Raw genomic sequence first — 23073 nt, forward strand, 5'->3', positions numbered from 1 at the left:
CAAAAATTCCTTTTAGAAGGGAAAAGATACTTTTTTCTTAAAACTGAGTTGATTTTTTCTAAACTTCCACTCTGTTAGAAGATTAGTAAGTTGAGCAAATATGCAGGACTATAAATAATGTTAATTTTTGTTGCTGTTTAAAGATTTTAAAACATATTATCAGTAGTCATAATGACATAAAAATGCACTTACACTCAAACCCCCTTAAATTAAATGAGAAGGCCTGACTTGAACATTGATTAAGAGACAAAGTTATGATCCAGTCATGGTGGATGCATGTCATTATACATCAGTACAAACCCACGGAATGTACAACACAAAGTGTGAACCCTAACGTCAGCTCTGGACTTCGGGTGATGACGGTGTGTCAGGAAGGTTCACCAGCTGTAACACATGTACCATGCTGCTGGGGGTTGCTGATAATGCGGGGAAGCTCTGCATGTATCCGGGCAGGGCATACATGGGAAATCTCTGTGCCTTCCGCTCCATTTTGCTGTGCACCTAAAACTACTCTGAAAAGTATTAAAACAGAAAGGGAGAGAGGGAGGGAGAGATGAACCCACAGGATCATTCTTACCACCGTTTGTTGCTGACAGGGGTGCACGCTAAACTTCCACTTCTTCTTGCTTTTTTATTAACTGAGTCAACAAAATTTAAAAAAAAAAAAAAGGAACTGCAAATTCACTGTGGCTGACAGTAACTGTCAAAACTACGGAGGGTGCATGAAGCATGCCTTCTTACTCTGGGGACAAGCACAAGAAAACAGCACCTTACTGAGATTTTGCTCTTTCCTCGGCCACTCCAGAAAGGATACAGAATTTCGAGGGGACGGGGTGCTTTCTCTCTGGGATAACTGCTTCCCCTTAAATGCAGCACACCTCATAGTTTATGGAGGGACCACAGTCCAGTTCAATATTTCAGTTGAGTCCCCTGATTTAATTTTTAAGCTTAAGTTTGAGTCTCAGAAAATCCCAAGTTGGCAAGCTGGCTCCGTGTACTGGTTTTGCAGCTTTGACCCCAAATCCTCAAGATCCTGGTCACTCAGGGGGGTCTGGAGTCTCAATTTTGTTTTGGTGAATTGACCCACAGGCCGCATTCCCACCCAGTCACCGCTGTGCACACGGGCTCCACTCCAGCTCCGGAACAGACCCATGACAGCTTTGGAAACTTGTTCATTTCCAACAAACGCAGCTGATGGGTGGCACTGACTTAAAGAAGTTGAAGAGAAATTACCCAAACAGAAAGGAACAAACTAAGCTCTCCTATTGACCAGGATGCTTCTGGCAAGATAAGAGCAGGGAAATGTGGACCAAGAACAGCTGGTCACACTGGCTACGTGACCTGTTCCTTGTATCTCTGCGTCTCAATCTCCTCATTCGTACAATGGGATGACAAGTCACCAGGTTGCCACATCTTAAAATGTCAGTCTTTGTAAAGTTGGGAGCACTGCCAGGGTTCAGTAGATGAAAAGGTTTTATTTTGTAATAATATAATTTTAAAAGATTACAAAGTGTTGTGAAATGCCATTTAAAAAAAAAACAACACCTTCACATAGTTTTGCTGTCCCTGTCATGATGGTTTTATGTTATCAACTTGGAATCAAAATCACCACAGCCCAGGCTTTTTATTTGGTAGACTCTTTGAAATGGCATCTTTCTTAACTGTTCCAAACACAGGACTACAGAGTGAAAAGGAAAAAACCACCACCACCACACCACTGAGTGACTTTTCCAGACTCCACCAGCACCAGCACGGCGCTTACAGCGAAGAGGACTTTGCAGACTCAAGGTGGTGGGGGAGGGGAAATCCAAACTGGAGGAGTTTTGCCACACTAAGTGAAGCCTCTGTTTTCAACCATAAGAACTTAACAAATGAAAATAAGCCACGTGCGTCTAAATTCCTCACTGAGTCCAAACTCGATCAGCCTTGCTTTGCAAGGTCCTGGAAGGAAAGTAACAGAAGTTGTAATTAAGACTGTCTCAAACACGCCCTTCAGGACGCTGAGACCTAGATCCCACGGTGAGTGGCGGAGAGGCAGCGATCATCACCAAACATATGGCCTCCGGCTACACGGACTAACAGTGATCTACCTTATTTGGACCCTGGGTTTGACAACTTCACAAATGGTTTTCCTGGTGGGAAGCGCGTAGCTCAGTGGTAGAGTGTGTGCTTAGCATGCAGGGGGTTCTACAGTGCCTCCATTAAAAGTAAGTAAATAAATCTGATTACCTCCCCCCAACCAAAGAAAAAAAATTTTTTAAATAAACGACACCTTAAAAAAAAAAAGGTTTACCAAGAAAAACCAAAGTAGGTGAGGGAATTTTTCATATATGCCCTATCTTCTTTCAAGAGCTAAAGCAGTGTGTAATATTAAGTCAAGTGCTGACTGATTATCCAGGTAAGAATAAGAAGATGTGTGGCTTTATTCCCCGACCCCTTCATACATTCTATTGGCTCAAGCCAGCTCCATTGGTTTCTTATTTGGCTGAAATGCGTTAGCACTAAAGCCATCCCCCTTTTCCAGACATTTATCAGAAAGCTGGGCAGTCTTTATCCGAGTGGAAATGCACTTAACAATTACCAAAGATAACCGAAGTGGAATAGAAGGTTGGTGATTAATAGCTTACACTCAAAAATGAGTTTACATTCCACAGATTCTTGGAAAAGTCATTGTCGTATCAATATTTAAATACAGTTCCTAATGAGTCATATTTAAAGTGTCAGATCTTTTGTGCCACACTTCAGATGTTTATCAGAAATTAGGAATAGTTCACGGTGATGGAGCATAGTATGACAAATTGGAGATGGCACGAGGCAGGAAGAAGAGACAGCAAGAGATGGAGAAGGAAAGGTGGGTCAAGTTCAGGGGTGAAATGGCTGTGGCTACACTTCAGTACGTTCGGTTGAGACCACTAGGGGGCCTCTAAGCATTTTTATTCCTGGATGTCATGGATTCCATAGAAACCCTTGACCACAGGGTATCAAATGCTCAACAAAAAATATTAAAGGTTTCTACACACTGTTCTGAAGGTTGCCATTAGCCTCCATTAACACCTAACTACATGTTTCATCCAATAAACATCAAATTACTCCCAAGGATAAACATCAGGAGGTGTTAGTTGAAAGAGAGAAAGGACGCCCCAGCTTCTTCAGTTCCTTTGAAGTCTTATTTTGCTCGCAATAAAAACTCGGAGAGCCAGCCAGGTAAACTGAGTTGGTTGGAACCAGTGACCACTCTTCCAGTACAATAAGACTGAGACGTTGAGCAGAACCAAACGCATCTGGAATGATTTTAAGGAGAAGCGAAGTCCACTGCTATTCTGAAAAGACAGAGTAATTCGAATAGAGACTAGCAAGGCACCTAGACAAGGGAATGGGTATAGCGCGCAAACATGTTTCGAGTCGTGAAGCAAATAAAGAGTTAGTAGAAGCATCAAACTGCTCAGACCCGCCCACGACTGCGAACTGGGAAAAGACAGGACTCCCCCAAATGAGCATCCATATTAAAGAGCCTCTTGACACACGTGTTACGTTCTGTACTAGTTTGGTGACGCTGCAAGTGCTCTGACTTTGGAAAGCAGCGTCAGGGGACACCTAGGAAGGGCCAGACTATAGAAGCCTTGCAGCAGCATCTCATTTCTGGATGTCTACACCTGTATTACCTGCAAGTTCAACCCCAGATTCAGGCAGTTTCCCTTCTTCCAAATGAAAATTATCCAAGTCACTAATGTTAAGAACCCGACTTTTGGTTTGTGTTTTAAGTCAGAAAAGAATTCCAGACGAGCAAGGAGGGTTCTTTGCTTCCTTATCAGAGAGACTTATCAGCCTTCCTTACGACACCTCCAGGAAGAATTCCTGGTTGTTTACTGCAAGGTGGGCTGGAACATTCCATGAACAAGCTTTCAAAGGTATACAGAAAAAATTCTAGCTTTTGAAAATTTCAGAGGGAATTACCCAATACCGTTTTCGCCATGAATTGATTCATTTATTAATTACATCAAGGCTGAAGAATTGTTTAAGATGGAACTAATTAAAAGTGTGCATCACTCGCCACCTACTCACCTATTAGATATTAGGGTCTCTGAAGATTTTATATAAATTTTTAACTCCTACTATTAAATTATTTGTTTTGGTGGGGTATAGTTCAGTGGTAGAGTGCACGCTTAGCACGTATGAAGTCCTGGGTTCAATCTCCAGTACCTCCATTAAAAAATATATATATTTGGTTTTTGTAAACAATGACATGAAACCAAACTCTTAGGACATGAACTCAGAATCGATTCAGTAGCCATTTAACTACTTAGGAAAGACCATCAACAGAGAATGAAGAATTCCCACTGATCAGCCGGGAAACTAGCTCTCAGAATGATTTGCCCAAGAGACCCACAATGTAGCACTGGTTTAAATTCATGTAACAATCAATTTTAAAACTGTAAAAAATAATCATTTTTTGCTCTTCTCCCCCAAAGTAGAATAATCTCCAAGATCAATACATTGATTTACATTGAGCAATTATTCTGGGTCAATTACTGCCTTAAATTCTAGGAGAACAACAGTCAAGCAAGACAGGTTTTCTGGTCCAAGGAGTTTTCCTGTGAGGGTGAGAAATAACCATCTGTCAATCAGCCAATACAGATGGCAGGGAGTACAAATCAGACTAGAAGGTGAAGGCTAGAGGAATGGTGAGAGATTGGTTACCAACCTTGCCCTAAATTCAATGAAGGATTTTTTTTTAAATATATATGTATCATATTCAAGAATCCCTGTAAGCTATCTATAATTGAGGAGTCAAGAGAAACCAGCACTTTAGGGCAAAAAAGACTAGACACATAAGGAAATATAATTCCTATGACAAAACATTAACAGAAAACTTTATCAACTTTAGCACTGCAGATGTACCCAACCCAAGAAGAAACTGGAATGAGCATTTCCCAAGCACATATTATCAAAAATAAAATGTTTTCTTTGTCTAGAGACACTCCTTAGTCACATGCCATGTGCAATTCAGAGTCCCTTCCACACACCTCCCATTGTGTGCCTGGAGATTACATCTCTAAACAAAAGACAAGCACCTTTCATTCCTGGATTCAGGGAGTAATGTCCCTAGAATAAAGATCTGAAGGCTCCTGCAAACGACTGGGTGCTTTTCTTAGACTCTAGAAGATGAGAACAGAAATCCTTCCCCCTGTTTCTCAAGCTGAGCAGCCTGTCTCCCAGCAGTTAGGCTGGCAGGGAGGAGCCGCAGCTGGGGGCGCTTCTCCACGGCGTCATCCTTCGGTTACTCTAAGGAAGCAGCTCTGCTCAAGATCTAAAGCATATTCTTACTGTGTTTTAGGAACTAACTATTCTTATATATGTTCATGTATAACTGAAAAATTGTGCTCTACACTGGAACTTGACACAACATTGTAAAATGATTATAAATCAATAAAAAATGTAAAAAAAAAGAGAAATCACTGACAAGAATTACAGTTATGTACATGGAGTCATTTTTTTTCTTAAAAAAATAAAAAGAACTATTCTTGAAGGCTTTTCCTTTGATTTATAATCCCAAAGTACTTTGTTTTTGATGAAAATTTAAGATATGTAAATGGCTTTGCTACAGAGTGATTAAAAAGACCTTCGAATTAAGTGAAATCAATCCTGAATTCCTTATTCTCAAAAGTGATAGTTACATAAAACTCGTTAAATAATAGCCAGTTGAACTTGGAATATTCCCCACGGTTTAGGCAAGTGAAAGAGACGGCTCTACTGACAGTGGAACAGAGAAAGGACAGAGGTCCATGTAGTTAATCCAATGATTATCTGCTAGTGTCTCTATCCTGTGTGTCTACCCACTCGTCTCGCTGTAATTACTGGTGTACTCGCTTGCCTTCCCCGACTGTAAGCTCCTTATAAACAAGGTAACAGGTCTCTGCATCTCTCAGCTCATTCAATAAACAAACACTGATTCTACAAGATTTTAACGCGGTTTGTATTTTCCCACATTGCATTTAACAGAGTAGAAAACTCCCACGTTGGCTGCTCTTCGGAACTGCTTTTAAAAGGCTTAGTCTTATATGCCTAACAATGCCACCAATCTTTCAATAAAGAATGAATTCATCACCAAAGCAACACTTTCACCTTTTAACTATATAAAATAAATGTTTAAACTTTTATCTTCAGCTGGGTAAGTGTACATCATGGTGTCCAACCCAATAACGCACGGATAGAGCAGAAATAGAATGATTTTCATACAGTTGAAGGGGAATGACGTATGTACCCACAATAACAGAAGACAGACACTCACATGGAATGAATGCTTCCTGGAGTTGTGAGATGGCGGAATTCAAAGCCAATCATGCCTTGTGCTTCCTGACTGCAGCGACAGCAACTTTTCTGTTTATATTCCTTAATTTCAAAACCAAAATGACACCTTTACCCTAGCAAGTCACATGAGAGGATTTAAAAAAAATAAAATAAAGCAAGGAAAATATCACCCAGGAAACTGCTTGGAAATATACATCTAAAGGTCTATCAGTCATCCAGTTACTCATGTGTGTCAGAAACTGCTGCTCAACCATCAGTACCATGTCATTCCAGCTAATTACAGATTCCAAGTACATAATCTACAACCTCGAGGCTGCAAAGCAAATCATGAAGTTCGGTGAGAAATCAGCCGTCAGTAAGTAGGGTGAGTTAGGGACACTCAACAGTGCATAAGATTAAAAAAATTAACTGCAAAGAGCTATCACTGCCCTTTTCATTCTAAGCCCAATTTAAATCAAATGGACTTGATCCTACAGAGTAGATGATCCCTAGGTGTGCCCCCATCTCTCAATGGCCAGTTCCTTTATGTCCATCTGGAAGGGCCATCCTACCTGTTGGAGGGGGGGTGGCATCAGGGACAGGAGGGCGAGATGAAGGAGCCACAGCTGCAGAGAATGCCACTGGCTCATTCATAAACTGAATTCATTTAAAATGAGACCATTTTAAGACAAAGTATTGATTTCATAGTAAAAGTAGCCGGTGTTCATGGTATAAATCATGTAGATGATATGACAATGTCTTAGAGGCCAATGGATATAGACAGTAAAGACCTGACAATCACCTCAACACAACTGCACTTTGAATATGTAAAACAGAAGCCTATTAAAGCAAAAATTTTACAAATAAAGCACCAAATCTAAAAATGTTTTAGAATGAGTAAACTGTATTGTCAGATTAGACTTGCTTCCTGGAAACCTGCATTATTATTTCTTAACTACAGGTTACTTTAGAAACCAGTGTCCTATCATTGTAAAAAAAACTACAAATCTTTTTTTCGTTAACAAGAATTCCATCGTTAAGGATCAGCTTTCGAAAACTAGACACTGACCTGTGAGAGATCTCAGGGTTAACATGAAATATTTATCTTTAAGAATTTCAGTTCAAACTGAGGCCAAAGACACTCAGGGATGAGACAAGGAACGCTGAATACTGACCATCAAGGAGTACGTGTAAACGAGGGGCTGAAGAGTAAATCACAGATGTAGTCTTAATTGTGTTTATCCCACCCACCCCAAAGAAAACCCTGTGATATTTGCTAAAGGTTCATTACAAGCTGGTTCCCGGATGTGGTTCCCAACACTCTGAAATATGCCTTATTTGTCAAACGGCCATAAACCAGTGCCCTTCAGTGCCTTCAGCCCTTACTGGACCATAGGTTTTGTGCTAGAAACTGACATCCAAAGATGAACAAAGCAAAGTCCTGGACTGGAGGAACTCAGCATTTAAAGTAAGCGGTCCCAGCACAGAACCAGGGCTAAATTCACATTTACTTCAGCAGGTTTACAATCCACGAGTGTGTTCAGATTTAAAGCCATCTGGAGGCCTAACACTCCTGACTTCACAAAGACTGTTATGAAAATGCATTGGTTAAGACGTTCAGTATAATGGATCTGTAGCAGACCCACGGCATTCAACAACTTGGAGGAACAGATGAGAAACAGAATGACCATGAGCATCAGCTTTCATTCCTTGTGGTTTCTTTCTGGGGGAAAAAAAAAAAAAAAACAACCCCACAACGTCATACTATTCGTTTCCCAAATAACAACACAATTTCATTTTTCCTTTGAGACTCTACCTTAGGAGAAAGCTTGGAAGCAGTAATTAGTAGGACTAATTACTCGTAATGTCACAGGGCTTTAGAACAATTACTACTAAGGTTACTGCTTGGAAACAGAATAATTACACTAATTGGAGCTCATCAGATATTCATCTTCAGAGTAAGCACAACTGATGAGGTGAAATTTAGTGTCCATAAACGGAGGTCGTCTCAGCCGCCAAAGGTGACTTTCAGAAGACGTGTGCCCTCCATGAATATAATGGACTATGGGCAACCTTCGACACCGGGCAAGTAAGGTTTGCTCTGGATGGACCAGAACTGTTGTACAGCGCTGTTATGGGTCAACAGAACCGACACATCCCTGCCTCCTGCGTCTCTCTGTCTAGAGGAGAAGAGACACTAATCAATCACAACAGTTCTGATAAATGTGGGGGCAAAAATGCCAAGTGCTGCGAGAGGAGTGGGGACAGTCAGGAGAAGCGCCTCTGAGAAAGTGGCAGTTAGGCTGAGGAGCACTTGGACAGTGGGGAAAAGAATATTCCAGGCAGGAGGACAGCAGGAAAGAGCTTGGAGCGCTGGGAGACCGGAAAGGCAGGCCACGTGGGAACAGAGGGTGGCTGAGAGAGAGGATGCAAGGAGGCAGAAGAGGGAAATGGGAAAAGATGAACATGCAGGAACTCACAGGCCAGCAAAGGACTTTGATGTTTTATTCCAAGTGTAACAGAAAGTCTTGATATAGAAGTCTTAGGCACAGGCGTGCCATGCTTAGATTCAGAGGAGTATTAGGGGAGCAGTCAAGGGGAGGGACAGAAGCTGCGACTAGATCCGTGACTTAGTGTACAGGGAAATGGACGGACGTATGTGAGGGGTAATTACAATATAGACTTTACAGAACTTTGTCAGCAGAAAGATCCCAGTTTTCTGGAATGAATGGAGGAAGGTGCTATCGACCAGAAAGCGAGCACCGAAGACCACAGACGTGGGCTTGGCGGTAGATGTTGCATGAATTAAAGACTTAAGATAAAAAATTCTACAGCAACCCTCATTGCAGGTTTTATGCCGGAAATAATTTACCAGTGAAAAATTTTAATAAAAGATAATAAACATTACCAGCTTTCAGTTAGTGTAGGGCTGGTGGCTCATCGAGTATAGTCAGATTGAATTATTATATTCAATTACACTGTGGATTAATGAGGTAATATTCTTTATTGCCATCGTTAACACAACATGACGTGACTTGAAGTTTGAAACAGAAAGGCAATGACTGAATCACCCGACAGGGCACTTTCAAAAGCTGTCAACTGCTTTAAAAAATAAAATCTTCTCAAAAGTGTTAAGTGAGGATATCCCCACATCCACATTCGCTGAGAGTGCCCCTCAAAAAATCCCTTCAGTATCACTACTTGTTTTATTACTTGGAAAGGCCCCAAAATTCATTAGCCTTGGTTTTTGTAGTCATCAAAGACTCCATATGATGCCTGCCACTAACTGCCCACTCCTCACGGTGCACCATACAGAAACCTAGAAAATTCCAAGCATTCTTCCCACATCTGCTTTCTGGTAAAGCCTGTTATCTTCTAATGTCTTCAAGTGTCCATCCAGTAAAACTTGCCCTGTGGTAAGATTCAGTCGGGTGAATCCCCTACCAATGGCAGAATAGGATTGTCAACTGGCAGGTACATCTGGTCAACCCTTCCATACAGGGTAGGAAGGACACTTTCTTGAACCACTATCAAATGGGCTTTCCCAGAATAACTCTATTTTGATTTACTCAAGACTGGCTAGTTCATTACACTGCATGGACTAAGTAAATCCTTCTCTCTTCCTTTATTCATTCTTGTCATATTTGGGTAACCAAATGGGAAAGGCTTCACACAGAGGAAAAGCATGATAACACAGTGCCAGAATGAACAATGCCGCATGCTAACGCCTACTGAATGGTGGCGACTGCCTAGAGCACTGTGTTGAGAAGGATTCTGAGGCCTCGTCCATGTACCCATGTCCAGCACGAGTGCACAGAGGGAGGGGTACCTGCATACACCCTTTGCCATCCCTGGTACAACAAAGCCACAGAAATAGGCTTTGAATCCCACACCAGGCTCTACCTGTCCTAGTAATGCCAATCTTAGCAAAATTAATTTTTTTTGCGTCTCATGTTGTCAGAAGAGGATATATGTTTGCCTCACATGGAGTCGTGAGGATTAAATCAGGCTGGAGTGTAGCTGATTCTCCCCACTCCTTTCTTCCTGCCAAGTGAAACTGCACTTTGCACAGGGGCTGTAAATGTTCTTCACTGTAAACCACTTTTCTTAATATGAAGCACAAATTTTCGCAACCTGCGTTGTGCCCCACCCGCCACCCCCATTCATATACTGAAGCTCTAAACTGCAGTCTTTGCAGATAGGGCCATTAAGAGGTTAATTAATTTCAAATGAAGCCATTGAGGTGGGCCTTCACCCATCGGGCTGGTGCCCTTATGTAAAGAGACTGGGACTGAAAGAGACACCAGGGGTGCATGCACGCAGACACAAGACCCTGTGAGAACACAGCAGGAAGGCAGCCGTCTGCAAGCCTAGGTGAGAGACCGCAGAGGAAACCAAACCTGTCAACACCCTGACCTTGGAGTTCTAGCCTCCTGGTCCTGTGCTCTGTTCTGGCAGCCCCAGCAGAGAAACGCGGGAACAAAGCACCCCTGCCTCTACCATTCCTGTTTCTGCAGATACGCCTCCATCCTCCCCTCTCCCACCCCTCCCCTTCCTCCTCTCATGCTCTCTTCTCCTTTTTGCCCCTGAAAACACTAGAAGGAGGGAGTGGTGGGGCTTAGAAACAAGAGGTCATTGACTGTTGATCTAGACCAATGTAGTTTTGCTTCCTGTATCGTACTTACCAGAAATCCTGCCCACACAAGGGGAATCTGGACACCCTTAGGAACAGAAAGGAATGGTGTTCCCCTCTCTCCATCCAGAACCATGGCTGCAAAAGTACCTCATCGCCACTTCCCTCAAGTACAGCCATTTCCTCCTTTTCAGAAGGTTTTACAAACCTCCATATTTAACAAGTGCTACCCATGCCTCTCCCTCTCTCAAGAGTGGACTGGTTAATTAGGTAGGGCGGTAGCTAAATACATCTTCAGAATCAGATTTCAATGGGAATTCATCCCCAGCCACTTAAACCTCACACTAACCGTGGTGCATATGAGCGACCCAGAACATTTGTTCTAGCAGTCAGGTACTTCCTCTACCAGGTAAACCAGGCAGACAACTGCTAACAAGTCAGGGCCTGCTAGTCTGCCCCGCCTTGTGCTGCTGACATTAATTGTATTCTATTATGCTGTCTAAATACCCTAAGGGTTTGAGGGGTTGGGAGAGGCTGGTTTGTTTTTCAGATGTATCTCCCCCAGTTCACACCCTCTTGCAACAGGAATCATGCCCAACTCAAAACTGGCTTGAGCTTTCTTTTCACTCCTCTTAGAAACAGCAGTAACATTTTTTGCAGTATTACGTCATTCTGGACTTCTTTACCCTTTATCTGGGATTCTTGGCTCTCATACTACAAAAATGGTAAAGGAGTCTCCACGGGTGGTATGCCCAGCAGTGGGGATGAGCACAGGGAAGCGGCATGCAAGTCGTAGCTCCCGGTCTTAAAGAAGGCGGGGGGGGGGGGGGGGGGGGGGGTAGCATGAGTACAAACCCTAATTTAGTTTAGGACAAACTGAATGAGGACCAATCCTAACTAATTCGCCAGTTGCTTCCTCTAACCGCCATTTCTTCTCCCCTTAACTTGGCAATACTTACTGCTGGAAATCAGGATATAGTCAAAGAATGTGTTACTACTGACGTTTAAAGTGCCACAAAGTGATATTTTTTAAGCAGGAAGGACTAACCAACAGGGTTGGGTGAGGCAGAGAGATGGAAGCCTGCCGACATTCAAATTCAGTTTCGTAAAATACAGTTTTTGCTACATTCTCAGCATTCTGTTAGTAGTAAATTAAACATCATAGCTTAGAAGGATGAGTAGAACTCCTTTTGGATTTAAAACCACAACTCTTACCTTAGTGAAATCATGTGTTCTAATTCCACTGTGTAGTGGCTTCTCTCTGCACTGTGGCCAGTTGAGTTCTCCTAGGATGAGCCGATACCCACCCACCCAGAGGACTTTCATATAGATGAAATCAAGGTGAAGCTCTCTGGATGGTGGAAACAAAACCAGTTAGAATAGAAAGGATGGAGATAAATGTAGGGACCTAGTGTTTCTGTCTCTTCCACCGACAGAACTTTCAAGGAGACTTTCCATTAGTCAATCGCCAGATAGACAAGGGGTAACAGTGACATTCAGGTGTGAGCCACATGAAGCAACACGTACCTGGGAAACCACTGTCCGTCTTGTGTTAACAGCCTTCTGGACAACATTGCTACCAACACTTGTTACTATTTGTCTAAAAACCACACACTGAAAGTTCTGGAAGCAGGTTTCTACCAAAGTCCAGTTGGGTGAGCCCTGGGAATTCACAGCTTGAGGTCTCAACAAAAGATCACCAGAGCGACTGAGGAAACCCTAGTGCCAAAATAAACCATGGTAAGTGGGGCAGGATCCACCGAGGTTGGGTGACCATGAGATCCTAAGCGCTATTGTCATCACCAATTGTTAATTGAGAGTCTTTCTTTTTTTCTTTAGGAAAATGAGTCATTCAGAGACGATTCCAGAGCCCCTCATTTAATCATTTAAGTCCTTAGTAAATACTCAAGTGGCCACATAACCTCAGCCTACCTTCTTGATGGAATGCAGGGTAATGGCAGGAGGAAGTCATTGCAAATCTACCCCCCTGTAAGTCATTGATTTCTCTAGATGCTCCTTTTCTCCAGTCATCTTAAATATGTCTACGGCAAATACAGATGCTGTTGACCTGGACTGAAACCGCTGAGAGCATTTGTAAAGAAAAATACCCCTACTGCCTGTAGAGTTTCCAAGACAAGCCCAGAGAGGCTTAAAGCGATACTTTGTAAAGACTCGACAATTCCGAGGAGACTGTCTTCCATCCTTAGGGAACAGGGATGTCTTCACAGTTACCCAATGGTTGCTACTGTTTTCGCCTTTGATAAACTATTTCCCCACTGAGATCTTGTTAATATTTAACTTGGCTGTTGTATTAATCTGTGTGGTAACGGTGTTTTGACCGGCTGTCAATGGGTAAATGATGTGGGTCTTTTCAAATTCACTTCGCCAAGCAATCCAGGAAACTTGTAATTTAGAAAGTTCAACCCGGAAAAGCTGTTTTCTGACATCTTATTCTTCATAAACTTAAAAAAAAAAAGAGGTTTTAATTTGGGCTTATTTTAGAAATATTCATTTCTGAACCTGTAAAACTGTAATAATGAAAAGCACTACAAAAACTGCAAAGTCACTTGTTTATGGCAGGTTTCCCTGGGAAAAAAATATAAATTCACCCAAGGCTTATTCTCCACCTACTGAAATGTCTAAATAAGTCATTTTAAATATAAATTAAAACTTTCTCATCTAAAACTAATCTTATCACAGTTTCTCAAAATACAAATGCACATAAACAGTTTACATTGCTAAACTCCATTTCAAACATCCGAATATTAAGCTTTATGAAGTATTTTAACAACTTAAGTATTTAAATTCCATATTTTAATGACAACTTCAGAAACTTCTAGCCCTTTTAAATCTCCTAAATCAGCCCCAATACTATAAATGACAATTCTAAAGAAGAAAAGATTAAACCAGGTCTTTTATGCAGCTCTCAAACCAGTAAGCCAGATCACACGAGAAACTGGCATAAAAGTTCCTGTCCGTCACTGTGCACGTTGGATCTTCCAAGAGATTCCAGAGCATTTCTTCTAGGGCACCATGCTTGACCGCTCCGCTCACTCAGCAGCCCCCAAATAAGTCTAAAACCAACTGGCTTTCTTATCAAACTCCTATCCTCCACCTACAGGCTCCAAAGCCTGCACCATTGCTTATTTCTGCAGGAAAACAAAGATATGATACTAACATTTAGTTTTATGGGAAAAACTACTTCAGCGTATGCCGTAAGTTCTTTGCCATATGAAGGAAACCACGTGTCTGTAGTGTAAGAGCAAAAAAGAGGTAAGTTGAGGAGTAGAGATGGCGAGCAGATCGCGCAGTGGCAGGTAGCAACCAGAGAGCAGCACAAGGGATGCTATCAAAACGCAGACCAGGGTCTGTCTCTGAGGAGGGCAGCAGGGAGAGACACAGGATCAGGATCGGATTCCCAAAAAATGGTCTCAGAGCCAAAGAATGGTAGGAATTTTTTTTTTTAAAGTTGTGGACAGTGAGTAAGAGTTTGACTCAATTAGAAAGAAGGGAGGGCGGCAGGAGTGAGGCTTTTTTGGGAAATAACCTGCGTTTCTACTCAGCCACTACCCAGCTCATGAGACCCTGACTAAGCCACCAAATTGTCCAAGGTCCTTTTGAGTTACAGAGTAAGTGTTTCAATTACGAGCTTTCAAACTTATGATGGCAAGTATTTACAAAGGACTGAGGCTGTAGTTTAGAACGTAAAAGCTATCACCAACTTTCTGTAAATGAACTCTGCATCGAGGTAGAAAAAAAAGGGGTAGCCAATTTAGGACTTGGTTTATTTCTCATCAGGCAACCATTACTACATAGCTGCAGGAGGGCTGACTAGCCTCTCTGGTGAGTATTTTAAAAGCTGAATTACAGGTAAGGCATTTGAGTGATTACTGTGGGCCACCTGTGAAGTGTAATGAGGAAAGTGAAGGGGCCGACTACCCACATTTATCCAAAGTCCTGAAGAGGAGCCATCATCCTCATCCTCTTCATCCTCATCATCCCAGAACAGAGGTGACTTAAGGACATCAGCCCGTGTTCACCATGACAAGGAAGAATTTCTCATCTAGGTTACTTAATATATGTATGGATTAAAACTTTTTTGTAAGCTGTATCTCATCTATGATAAATAATTCTTCATGTTACAACTTAGTACAACTCTCTCTATTGAAGATGTTAATATGTTGGAACAGGTTATCCGTTTTATCCTCAAGTGTCCATATGACATGAGATAAAATGGCCAAGACTTAAGGGAAAGACAGAATAGCGTGGGGCCATCAGACACGGGTTCAAATTTTGTCACATTCTCTTGGCTCCAGGATCTCAGGTACATTATTTAACCCTCTATTTTTCATTTATTCACAGATAAAATGCATTTAACAATTTTTTTGAGGGGATAAAATTCAACTAAAGCATATGACATACAATAAATAGTCAATTTCATTAAGTGTCCAATTTCATTCCTAAACTTCTCTAGATATAAAAGAAAAAAATTTTTGATGAAGTTTTTTAAATGATACAATCACCATATCCAAAATCTCTTTCCTACAGTGAATATCTGATAGATAAAGTTAAATATAATTATCATCCTGATTCATAAGAGTCAAAAACCCATTTAAAGAAACTATTAAAAAAATAATTTAGCCAAAATGAGAATGACTTGACCTTCATGGAACAGCAAAGCCCAAGGATCCAGAAGGCCAAAAACAAGTTAGTTAAGCAGATCCCAGAATTAAATGCCTAAAAGGTCAAACCAGATTCCAGGATGATCCATCTCAAATATCTGAAATTCCAAAGAACTTTCTTGTTTTTGTTTTTTTTTTTTAAGATTCCACAGTGACTGAGGTTGCCAGGGGGATAATTATTTCCAAAGACTTTTGTCAACAGGTGATACAGTCACATTCCTGCATAAGATAAGCTTCAGTTTTACTCCTGGAGTGGGTGGTGGGGATGTGGGAAAGCGAAAGCCTGCACCTGGTGTGTCCTGAGGATTTTAAACACCTAAATTGGTTTATACAATCTTTGTACTAAGGGCTAAGATACTCCTTTCAAATGCTAATGAATTCATCTTGATTCAGGGCACCACAACACCAAGTTTCAGGAATATGAAGGACTTCTGTCAATACCCAAGGTCATCCAGTGGAGTCCAGATGTCAACATATCAAAACACTGAGCCTTTCTCTGAGGCTCTCAGGACTTTCACATCATTGCTTTTCATTTCAATACCAACTCAGTTGGGAGGCTGGAGTTGTATCCATCTACCCACTTTGGACTTTTGAAACTAGTACAAGAGGATTTTTCTAAACCACAGACTTCTATGTTCTCCCAACTCCTGTCCACGGCACCACCAACAGCCTGTCTTGCAATAATGACCTTTGAAATAAGCATAGAGACAGCTACAGACATAGAGGATGAAGTAAAGAAAGCTGGTCTCCTCATCACTTGACAGTGAAAGTGCATTATAGAGATGCAGAAAATATGTGTAAGGCATTGTCCTAAGTGTGTGATGACTTCATTTAATCTCTATAATAACTGCATTATAACCCCCCCATTTTATAGATGAGAAGTGGGGCACAGAGAAGCTAAGCAATTTACCAAAGATCACACAGCTAGACAATGGCTGAGACAAGATTCTTAACCTAGTGAATCTGGCTCCACACTCAGCCCTCCAAGTCACACTTTCTAAACACCATACTCCCTACAGTGTACAAACCATAGCTGAAACGTATATTTCAAAGCAAAGTTCAAGAAACAAACCAGTGAAGACCAGCCCTTCCTCCCTCATCCAAAATGAACAAGAGAATAAAAAAATCAATTTAAAAACAAGTTCATAAAGTGTTTAAGCGATAAGAAGGAAATGTGTAAATGCCCGGCCTTTCCCCACTGAACACCACTTTCTTATATCATCTTGACATCTTTCCTTATGACCTGGGTCCCTGTTGTGCTTGCAGATGGCTTCTATTTCTAAATCTCTCAGGCTTTCAGGAATTTATTCCTAGACTTCGAGGTATGCTCAATCACAGCCTCCCCTCACTGGCAGCCTTGGCTAGTCCACACAATTCCTGCTTTCCCTGTTTTTATTTTAAAAAAAAAAAACTGCTGCCTTTAGAAAGCCTGATTTTGTAAGTTACTTAAATTCTTTGCACGCAGAAGGAAAACACGTGATGAGACTTTCTCTGCATCCCATCTCATCGGGCTTCTGAGTTCCACAGGGAAGAAGAGAATGTTGTTTTAATCACCTTGCTTCCCAGGCTTGTATCGTTTCAAAATTCCACTTTTACTCTTTCCTGGTAAGAATCTGATTATCTACACGATTATCTTTTACTTTTGATAAGGTTTACTGGACATTTTTTTTCTCACAAGACACTTACCTAGATGTCTGTCTTAATAGCAGTGGAGGGAATGGCATTTACCAAAAATCCTCCTTTGGCAGGCTGGGAGCTCCTGTGGTTTTAAGACTACTCCTATATTTTCTCAAAAGAACTTAAATGCTGTCTCTTGAGTTCCAGAAGCAGCCATGGGAAATTTGATGAGGGTGGCCATTCTGGCTTCACTCAATCCACTTTGGGGCAAATTCCCATACATTTCTGTCTCACGGAATTTCAAATATGTATCTCTATGTGGTTTGAAATATCCTATTTCTGACTGAATACACGGAAACCCTCAGGTCTTGATTAATCAGCATGGAAGAAAACTGCAGCTTAATATAGAGAAATTAGTTACCGATGTCAATCACACCGCCTGTGTTGATAATGCAGACTGAGAGGGCGAGGGGCCCCTAAGAGCCAGCCACTGTCCTTACACACTTTCCAGACATACGTGTCATCCTTCGGATAGCCTAAAAACAGGAATTATTACTCCAATTTTACAATAGCAATTTTTATAAAGTGAAATTTAGAGAGGTTTGAAGTAATTTGCCCAAAGTGGCCCAGCCAGTGCCTAGAGATTTTTCAAACCAACTAAGCCCGAGGACGCCTCCCGATCAAGACTACTTCCTTTAAAAAAAAAAATTCCGGCTGTCCACAACCTCAGTTATTTCCTGCTATTAACCCACCATAATTAAGCTGAAGAGTAAAATTCACATTGCATTGTGTCATCCAAAGTTTTAAGAGTCAGAATAAATGGAAAAGATTCAGGGAGTTGAGAAAACTTGACAAAAAGACAGATACCACACCCATTTCCCCGAGAACTTCAACGCATCTACACGTTTGGCTTTTCCTCAGTTACCTGGTTTCCAGTTTACCAGCTAAAACAGTCATTAAGAAGATGTGAATCTTTTGATAAAAAGGGTGTAAAATGAGTAGGTAAAAACTACATATTAGAAAGATAAAGACCTGCGCAAATCAAAGCGTTTCTTTTAACAGAATCAGACACCAAAGGCAATTGCTTTTGACAAATGATACTTGGTAGGCCTTTTCTGGATATTTTTCAAAACAAAATTTTACAAGTGATCAGAAAAATAAGGCAGAGCAACTTTATAAATCTTTTATTTAGTAAGCATTGTTTATTACAGCTCTTCAAGTTCGGTAGTGCTTCATGTGAATGTTTAAGCCTGTAAATGAACATGTTAATTTAAGATGCTCAATACAACCCATTTGTTTCAGGGGTACACTGGTAAAACTTAGAAGTGAGCATCTTAGTAGACTAGCTAGGCTCTCCCTTCAATATACACTGAGAAAAACAGAAAATTAATTATTTTCCGAAGACTATTATGAAGCACTATAAAATGATAGTCTATACCAATCAGTTTCACTTCATATCATTAATTAAATCTTATTTTATAGCATTAGTCTATATGTATAAATTATGTGTGTGTATAAATATACATGGCACCTTAACTGATTTAAAAAAGGGTTTGGATTTTGCTTTTTTTTTCCCCACAGTGAAATATTACAGATGTCCATTTTAGAGTGAGCAAATCCTCTCCAAACCTAAGTTTCTCACACTCCACTTATGACCACGGAAAACAATAGTTTGGGATTGTTCTTAATGTGAATTTTTTTAAAAAAAGAAAAACTAAAGAGACAGAATACATCACATCTTCTAGTAAATCCAGGAAGATTATAAAGACGCCTCCAAAGATAAGAAGCCGAAGCCCATAGGGCTCTTCCATTCAGATTAGGGTGTTCAAATTAGATGTTCACCCTGGGGTGGTCTGGGGGGAGGGAAGGCCCTCTTCTGCCCACAAAGAAAGCAGGAGCACCAGCTAAGGAGAGGCCCGCCACTGGCGCCACTGATAATACAGTCATTGTTGGTGCATTTTGTCACAAGGCCCAATTTTCCCTTTCTCCACCTGCTACAGCTTGCCAAAAAGCTAGCTGGATAAAAGAATAAGGTAAATGATCATTTAGAATTCAATTGAAAAATTATCTTGCTCAAAAACCTGAGACTCATTGAATTGGGGGCATATTGTTATATATTTGCTATTGCATATGGTCTGTCTGCCGACTCATCCCTCCCTCAAAAACAAAACCTAAAAAGAAAAAGAAAAATCTACATCTAGCCCCCTAAACCATAAAAAACAAACAAACAAAAAAACCCACTCAGTACTATGAAGTAGAGAGGGTACCAGGCAGCTACCCTACCAAGTAAAGGCTCTGCTATATTAAATTTGATCAATATCAAGTTTTTATTAAAAGGGACAAAAGAGATGATTCCCATTTTCCTGCCACGTGTTGTCTTACCAGGATGTACTGAGAATACTTAAGCATAAAATTCTTTCAAGCATAACGTGCCATTGCGAAAATATAATATTTAGCTCCTATTTTGTACACAGTTAAGTCTCCTTTCAGTTGATAGAACAGACTAGCCCAAAAAGAAATCTTAAGGGCCGTACATGGTCCTTGGATAATACATCATTGGGAAGAAAATCATCCATCAACCACCAAAGGTATGTATGTATGTATGTATATATATATATCATGGTTTCTGGTAGACATTGAAAAAAAATTAAGAACTTAATCAACCATCATCTTCACCCCAGCAGCCCCAGCTGACTTCTTCCTCCCCATCAGTGGATTTCCAACTCCATGGGGTTCATCTTTGGGATCCCTAATGAAACAATGAGGAAAATCAAGGGAGAACAATCAAGAAATCAAGAGAAAACAGATATAGTTAGGATCCTGATAAGGTAACCATTTTCTCAGCTCTGGGTTTTGTAGGCCATCTTGTTCACATAAATGCCAAAATGTCTTCATTTTTCCCAAATGGTGACACTAGGGGCGATACCCACTGTCAGTTTTAAGACGAATATCCCTTAATCAAATGGCCAACAGCAAAAATCTGTCAGAGAAACGGTTAATTGATGCAAATTAAGAGAGCCACCATCACTGCAGTGCAAAACGATGCAGGAAAAGAACAATGAACAGTATTAGAAAATAGCAGTGTTCGGTTACAAAAAAATATTTAATCCAGTTTGCCCTCACCATCAAGGCTAATCTTATTTTTCATCAGTTGAAATCACTAAGAAAGCAAACGATTAGATAGGCTGGAAAGGAAGAAATATACACACAGGAGGGAAAAACTTGTCATTTGTGTCCAAGGGTTTCACGCAACATTTAGGGTAAACGCCTTTGTTCCTGGGCTTGGTAAGGGAGTGGGTGGGTGGGTGATGCAGAGATCAGATGGGGCTGCCGGGGCCCTCCACACCCTGCTCTCAGGCGCATGCGCGAGGCCAAGACAAAGGAATAGGTAATTACAGTCCCGATTCATTCATTTTGCCCGCAGTGCTGAGGATCTCAGCCCCGGTAATCCCTGGGAGGTTGATCCACACTGCTATAGCAGGAAGACCACATCGATGCTAGTGTCCAATTTTAACCCGCCATCACAGATGTGCTAGTGGCCTCGCGGCAGACCGAGGTGTGGCGTCAATTCTGTTTAAGGTACTAAAAATGCCCCCGTGAGCGCTGTACTAATTTCAGCGGAGTGAAAATTACACAGGCAAAGACTGTTCGCGGAGTTCGTTTCAAGGCGGAAATGTCTCTGGGGAAGCAGATAAGGAGCCCAGCCAAGCGTTCGATGAATATTCATGAAAAGAATGCGGTTTGGAGCCACGCATTGTGTGTGCGCTCGGATCCAGGGATTCTGCAATTTTTATTCTTGAGGGGGAGGGGACGGTAAGGCGGGGAGGGGCAACAGGGACCCGGCGTCGGGTTTCAGTGTTAGCGCTTCAGGCAAAACCTGCTAAACCCTAAACCTTCGCTCACAGCGGGTCTGGGCCGTTAGGGGCCGCGCGCTGTCAGGTTCAAGCTCACACCCTCCCCGCCGGGCCGCGCGGGTAGGGGCACCCAGCGCATTCTGCGAAGGCGAAGACTCGAAAAAATAAATGCTCAGATGTAGCCCACCGGTTAATGGGAAAGCAGTTCAGCCACGTCCGAGGCTGGGGCTCTGATCTGCTCAAATGTGCTTTGGAGGCACGTTGTCGTGTGAACCTCGCATTCTTTGGCCACCCCAAGCCAAGATTCGGGCGTCCCACAGGTCAAGGAAACCCATTTGCTAAACCAAAAAGCACCTCCTTCCTTCCGATCACACCAGAGTCCCCGTATTCTTGCTCCCCCTAACTCCCGCCCCACCCCACCCCCACCCTCCATCTTTTGCTGCTGCGCCCCTCGCACCAAGCGCTTTCTTCCCGGCTGTGAATGGTGCCGATGACAGATAACTCTTCAGCCTCACAAAACCGTCTCTTCGGGTCTCAGTGGATTAAAGGGTTTCACAGGCGGCAATTTCCTCCTTAACTAGAAGCTTCCCTCCCACTACCCACCCCCTCAACTCCATTTATCAGGCTCACCAACCCTCCATCCTCCCCACCCTGCGAGTGGCGGAATCCACCCACCTCCGAGGCCCCCACCACCCCAGATCCCCGTAGCGCGACGGAGCAGTCACTGAGGGGATCCCGTGTCCGGCGCCGTCTAATTGGGCCCTGCACCGTTTCCCCCTCAGCCCCGGCTGCAGCTAGGGGAGAGAACAAAGGGCCTCGGGAGTGGGGCGGGTGCAGAAGGGGAACGGAGGCCCCGGGGATGCCGGCACCCCGGGTCCGCCGCGGCAGCGGGGCGACAGGGCGCGCCTCCTTACCGGCTCTGGGTGCCTGTGCCGCCCCTGGGTGAACGCGGTGCCGCCGAGGGGCCCGGGTCGCTGGTGTCGTCCGGTCGGGTGCCTGGCCGCTGGCAGAAGATCTCTCACCGGCTCGACGGCGGAGCCCGGAGCGAGGAGCGAGTTGGAGCGCTGCCGCCGCCGCCGTCGCCGCTGCCGCTACTGCCGCCGCCGCCGCCGCTGCAGCCTCTGCATTTCTCGCGCTCGCGCTCCCCCTCCCCTTCCTGCCCAGCGCCCTCCCCCGGCGCGTCCGTCCGCCCAGCCTCCCTCCTCTCGCTCACCCCGCCCGCCTCCCTCCCCTCCCCTCCCCTCCCCTCCCCTCCCCTCCATCCCGGTGCCCCGCCCGCCTCCCCTCAACTCTCCGCAGTCCTGGTGCCCCGCCCGTCTCCGTTCAATCCCCTCCAGCCCTTCTCTCTCCTTACGTCTCCTTCCCTCCATCCCGGGTCCCCCCCACCCCCTTCTCCAAAGGGATTGTCCTCTCCTTTCGCTCCCCCCTTCCCTTCATCCCTGTGCTCCTCCTGCCTCTCTACATCAGCCCTGAATGCCTGTTTCCCACACCCTCCCCACCTCTCCTCCATTCCTCTCCAGTAGCTTGCCCCCAGCCCTCGTCGTCTCCCCTCCCCCGCCGCGCGGCGGGGCTGTCTACAGGCACTTTCTCTCTCTCTTTCTCCCTCTCTCTCTCCCCCTTTCTCCCTCTCTGGAACGGTTGGAAAAGACGTGCTCGGGCTCTCGCTCACACTCAGAGGGCTGCCTGGAGGTGATGAATGACGCCCCCCTGCCACCTGATACCTGTCTCAGCATCCCAGTCCGGCCGCTCGAGACGTCTGGCTGAGATTCCGATACCCGGGCAGGCAGTGAGGTTGGGGGTGACCAGCTAGCTCCCCTCCACCCGTCAGGACAGATGCCCGCGGGTTTGAGGGTGGCCTCCAACGGTAGACGCGTCTGGGCGGCGCCCCCGGGGCACCAAGCGCGCTGGGCTGGCGGCTCCCGCACTCGCTGGGCTGAGCCGCGAAAGCTGCGGCTTTGGGCGAGCGCGGCGCTAAGTTCCAGCTGTCCAGGCGAGCGGC

At 43.4% G+C, this 23073-nt stretch overlaps 1 protein-coding gene across 2 annotated transcripts in view; it reads right to left on the bottom strand.

Moving 5' to 3' along the window:
- The window catches only part of BASP1 (brain abundant membrane attached signal protein 1), a 52473-nt gene extending 30234 nt beyond the window's left edge, over positions 1–22239 (bottom strand). The window contains exon 1 of one of the 2 annotated variants that reach the window (XM_015249671.3): positions 21989–22239. Coding sequence is in view for 1 of the 2 variants with exons in the window: in XM_072958826.1 (XP_072814927.1) it covers positions 15584–15589 (6 nt within the window). In the remaining variant the exon portion in view is untranslated. Of the gene's footprint in view, positions 1–15583; positions 15677–21988 lie in introns of those variants that run through there. The other variant, XM_072958826.1, reaches the window with a different exon arrangement.
- Between the last annotated feature and the right edge of the window lie 834 nt (positions 22240–23073).

The sequence above is a fragment of the Vicugna pacos genome, chromosome 3 (genome assembly GCF_048564905.1).
Source record: "Vicugna pacos chromosome 3, VicPac4, whole genome shotgun sequence".
Classification (NCBI taxonomy): domain Eukaryota; kingdom Metazoa; phylum Chordata; class Mammalia; order Artiodactyla; family Camelidae; genus Vicugna; species Vicugna pacos.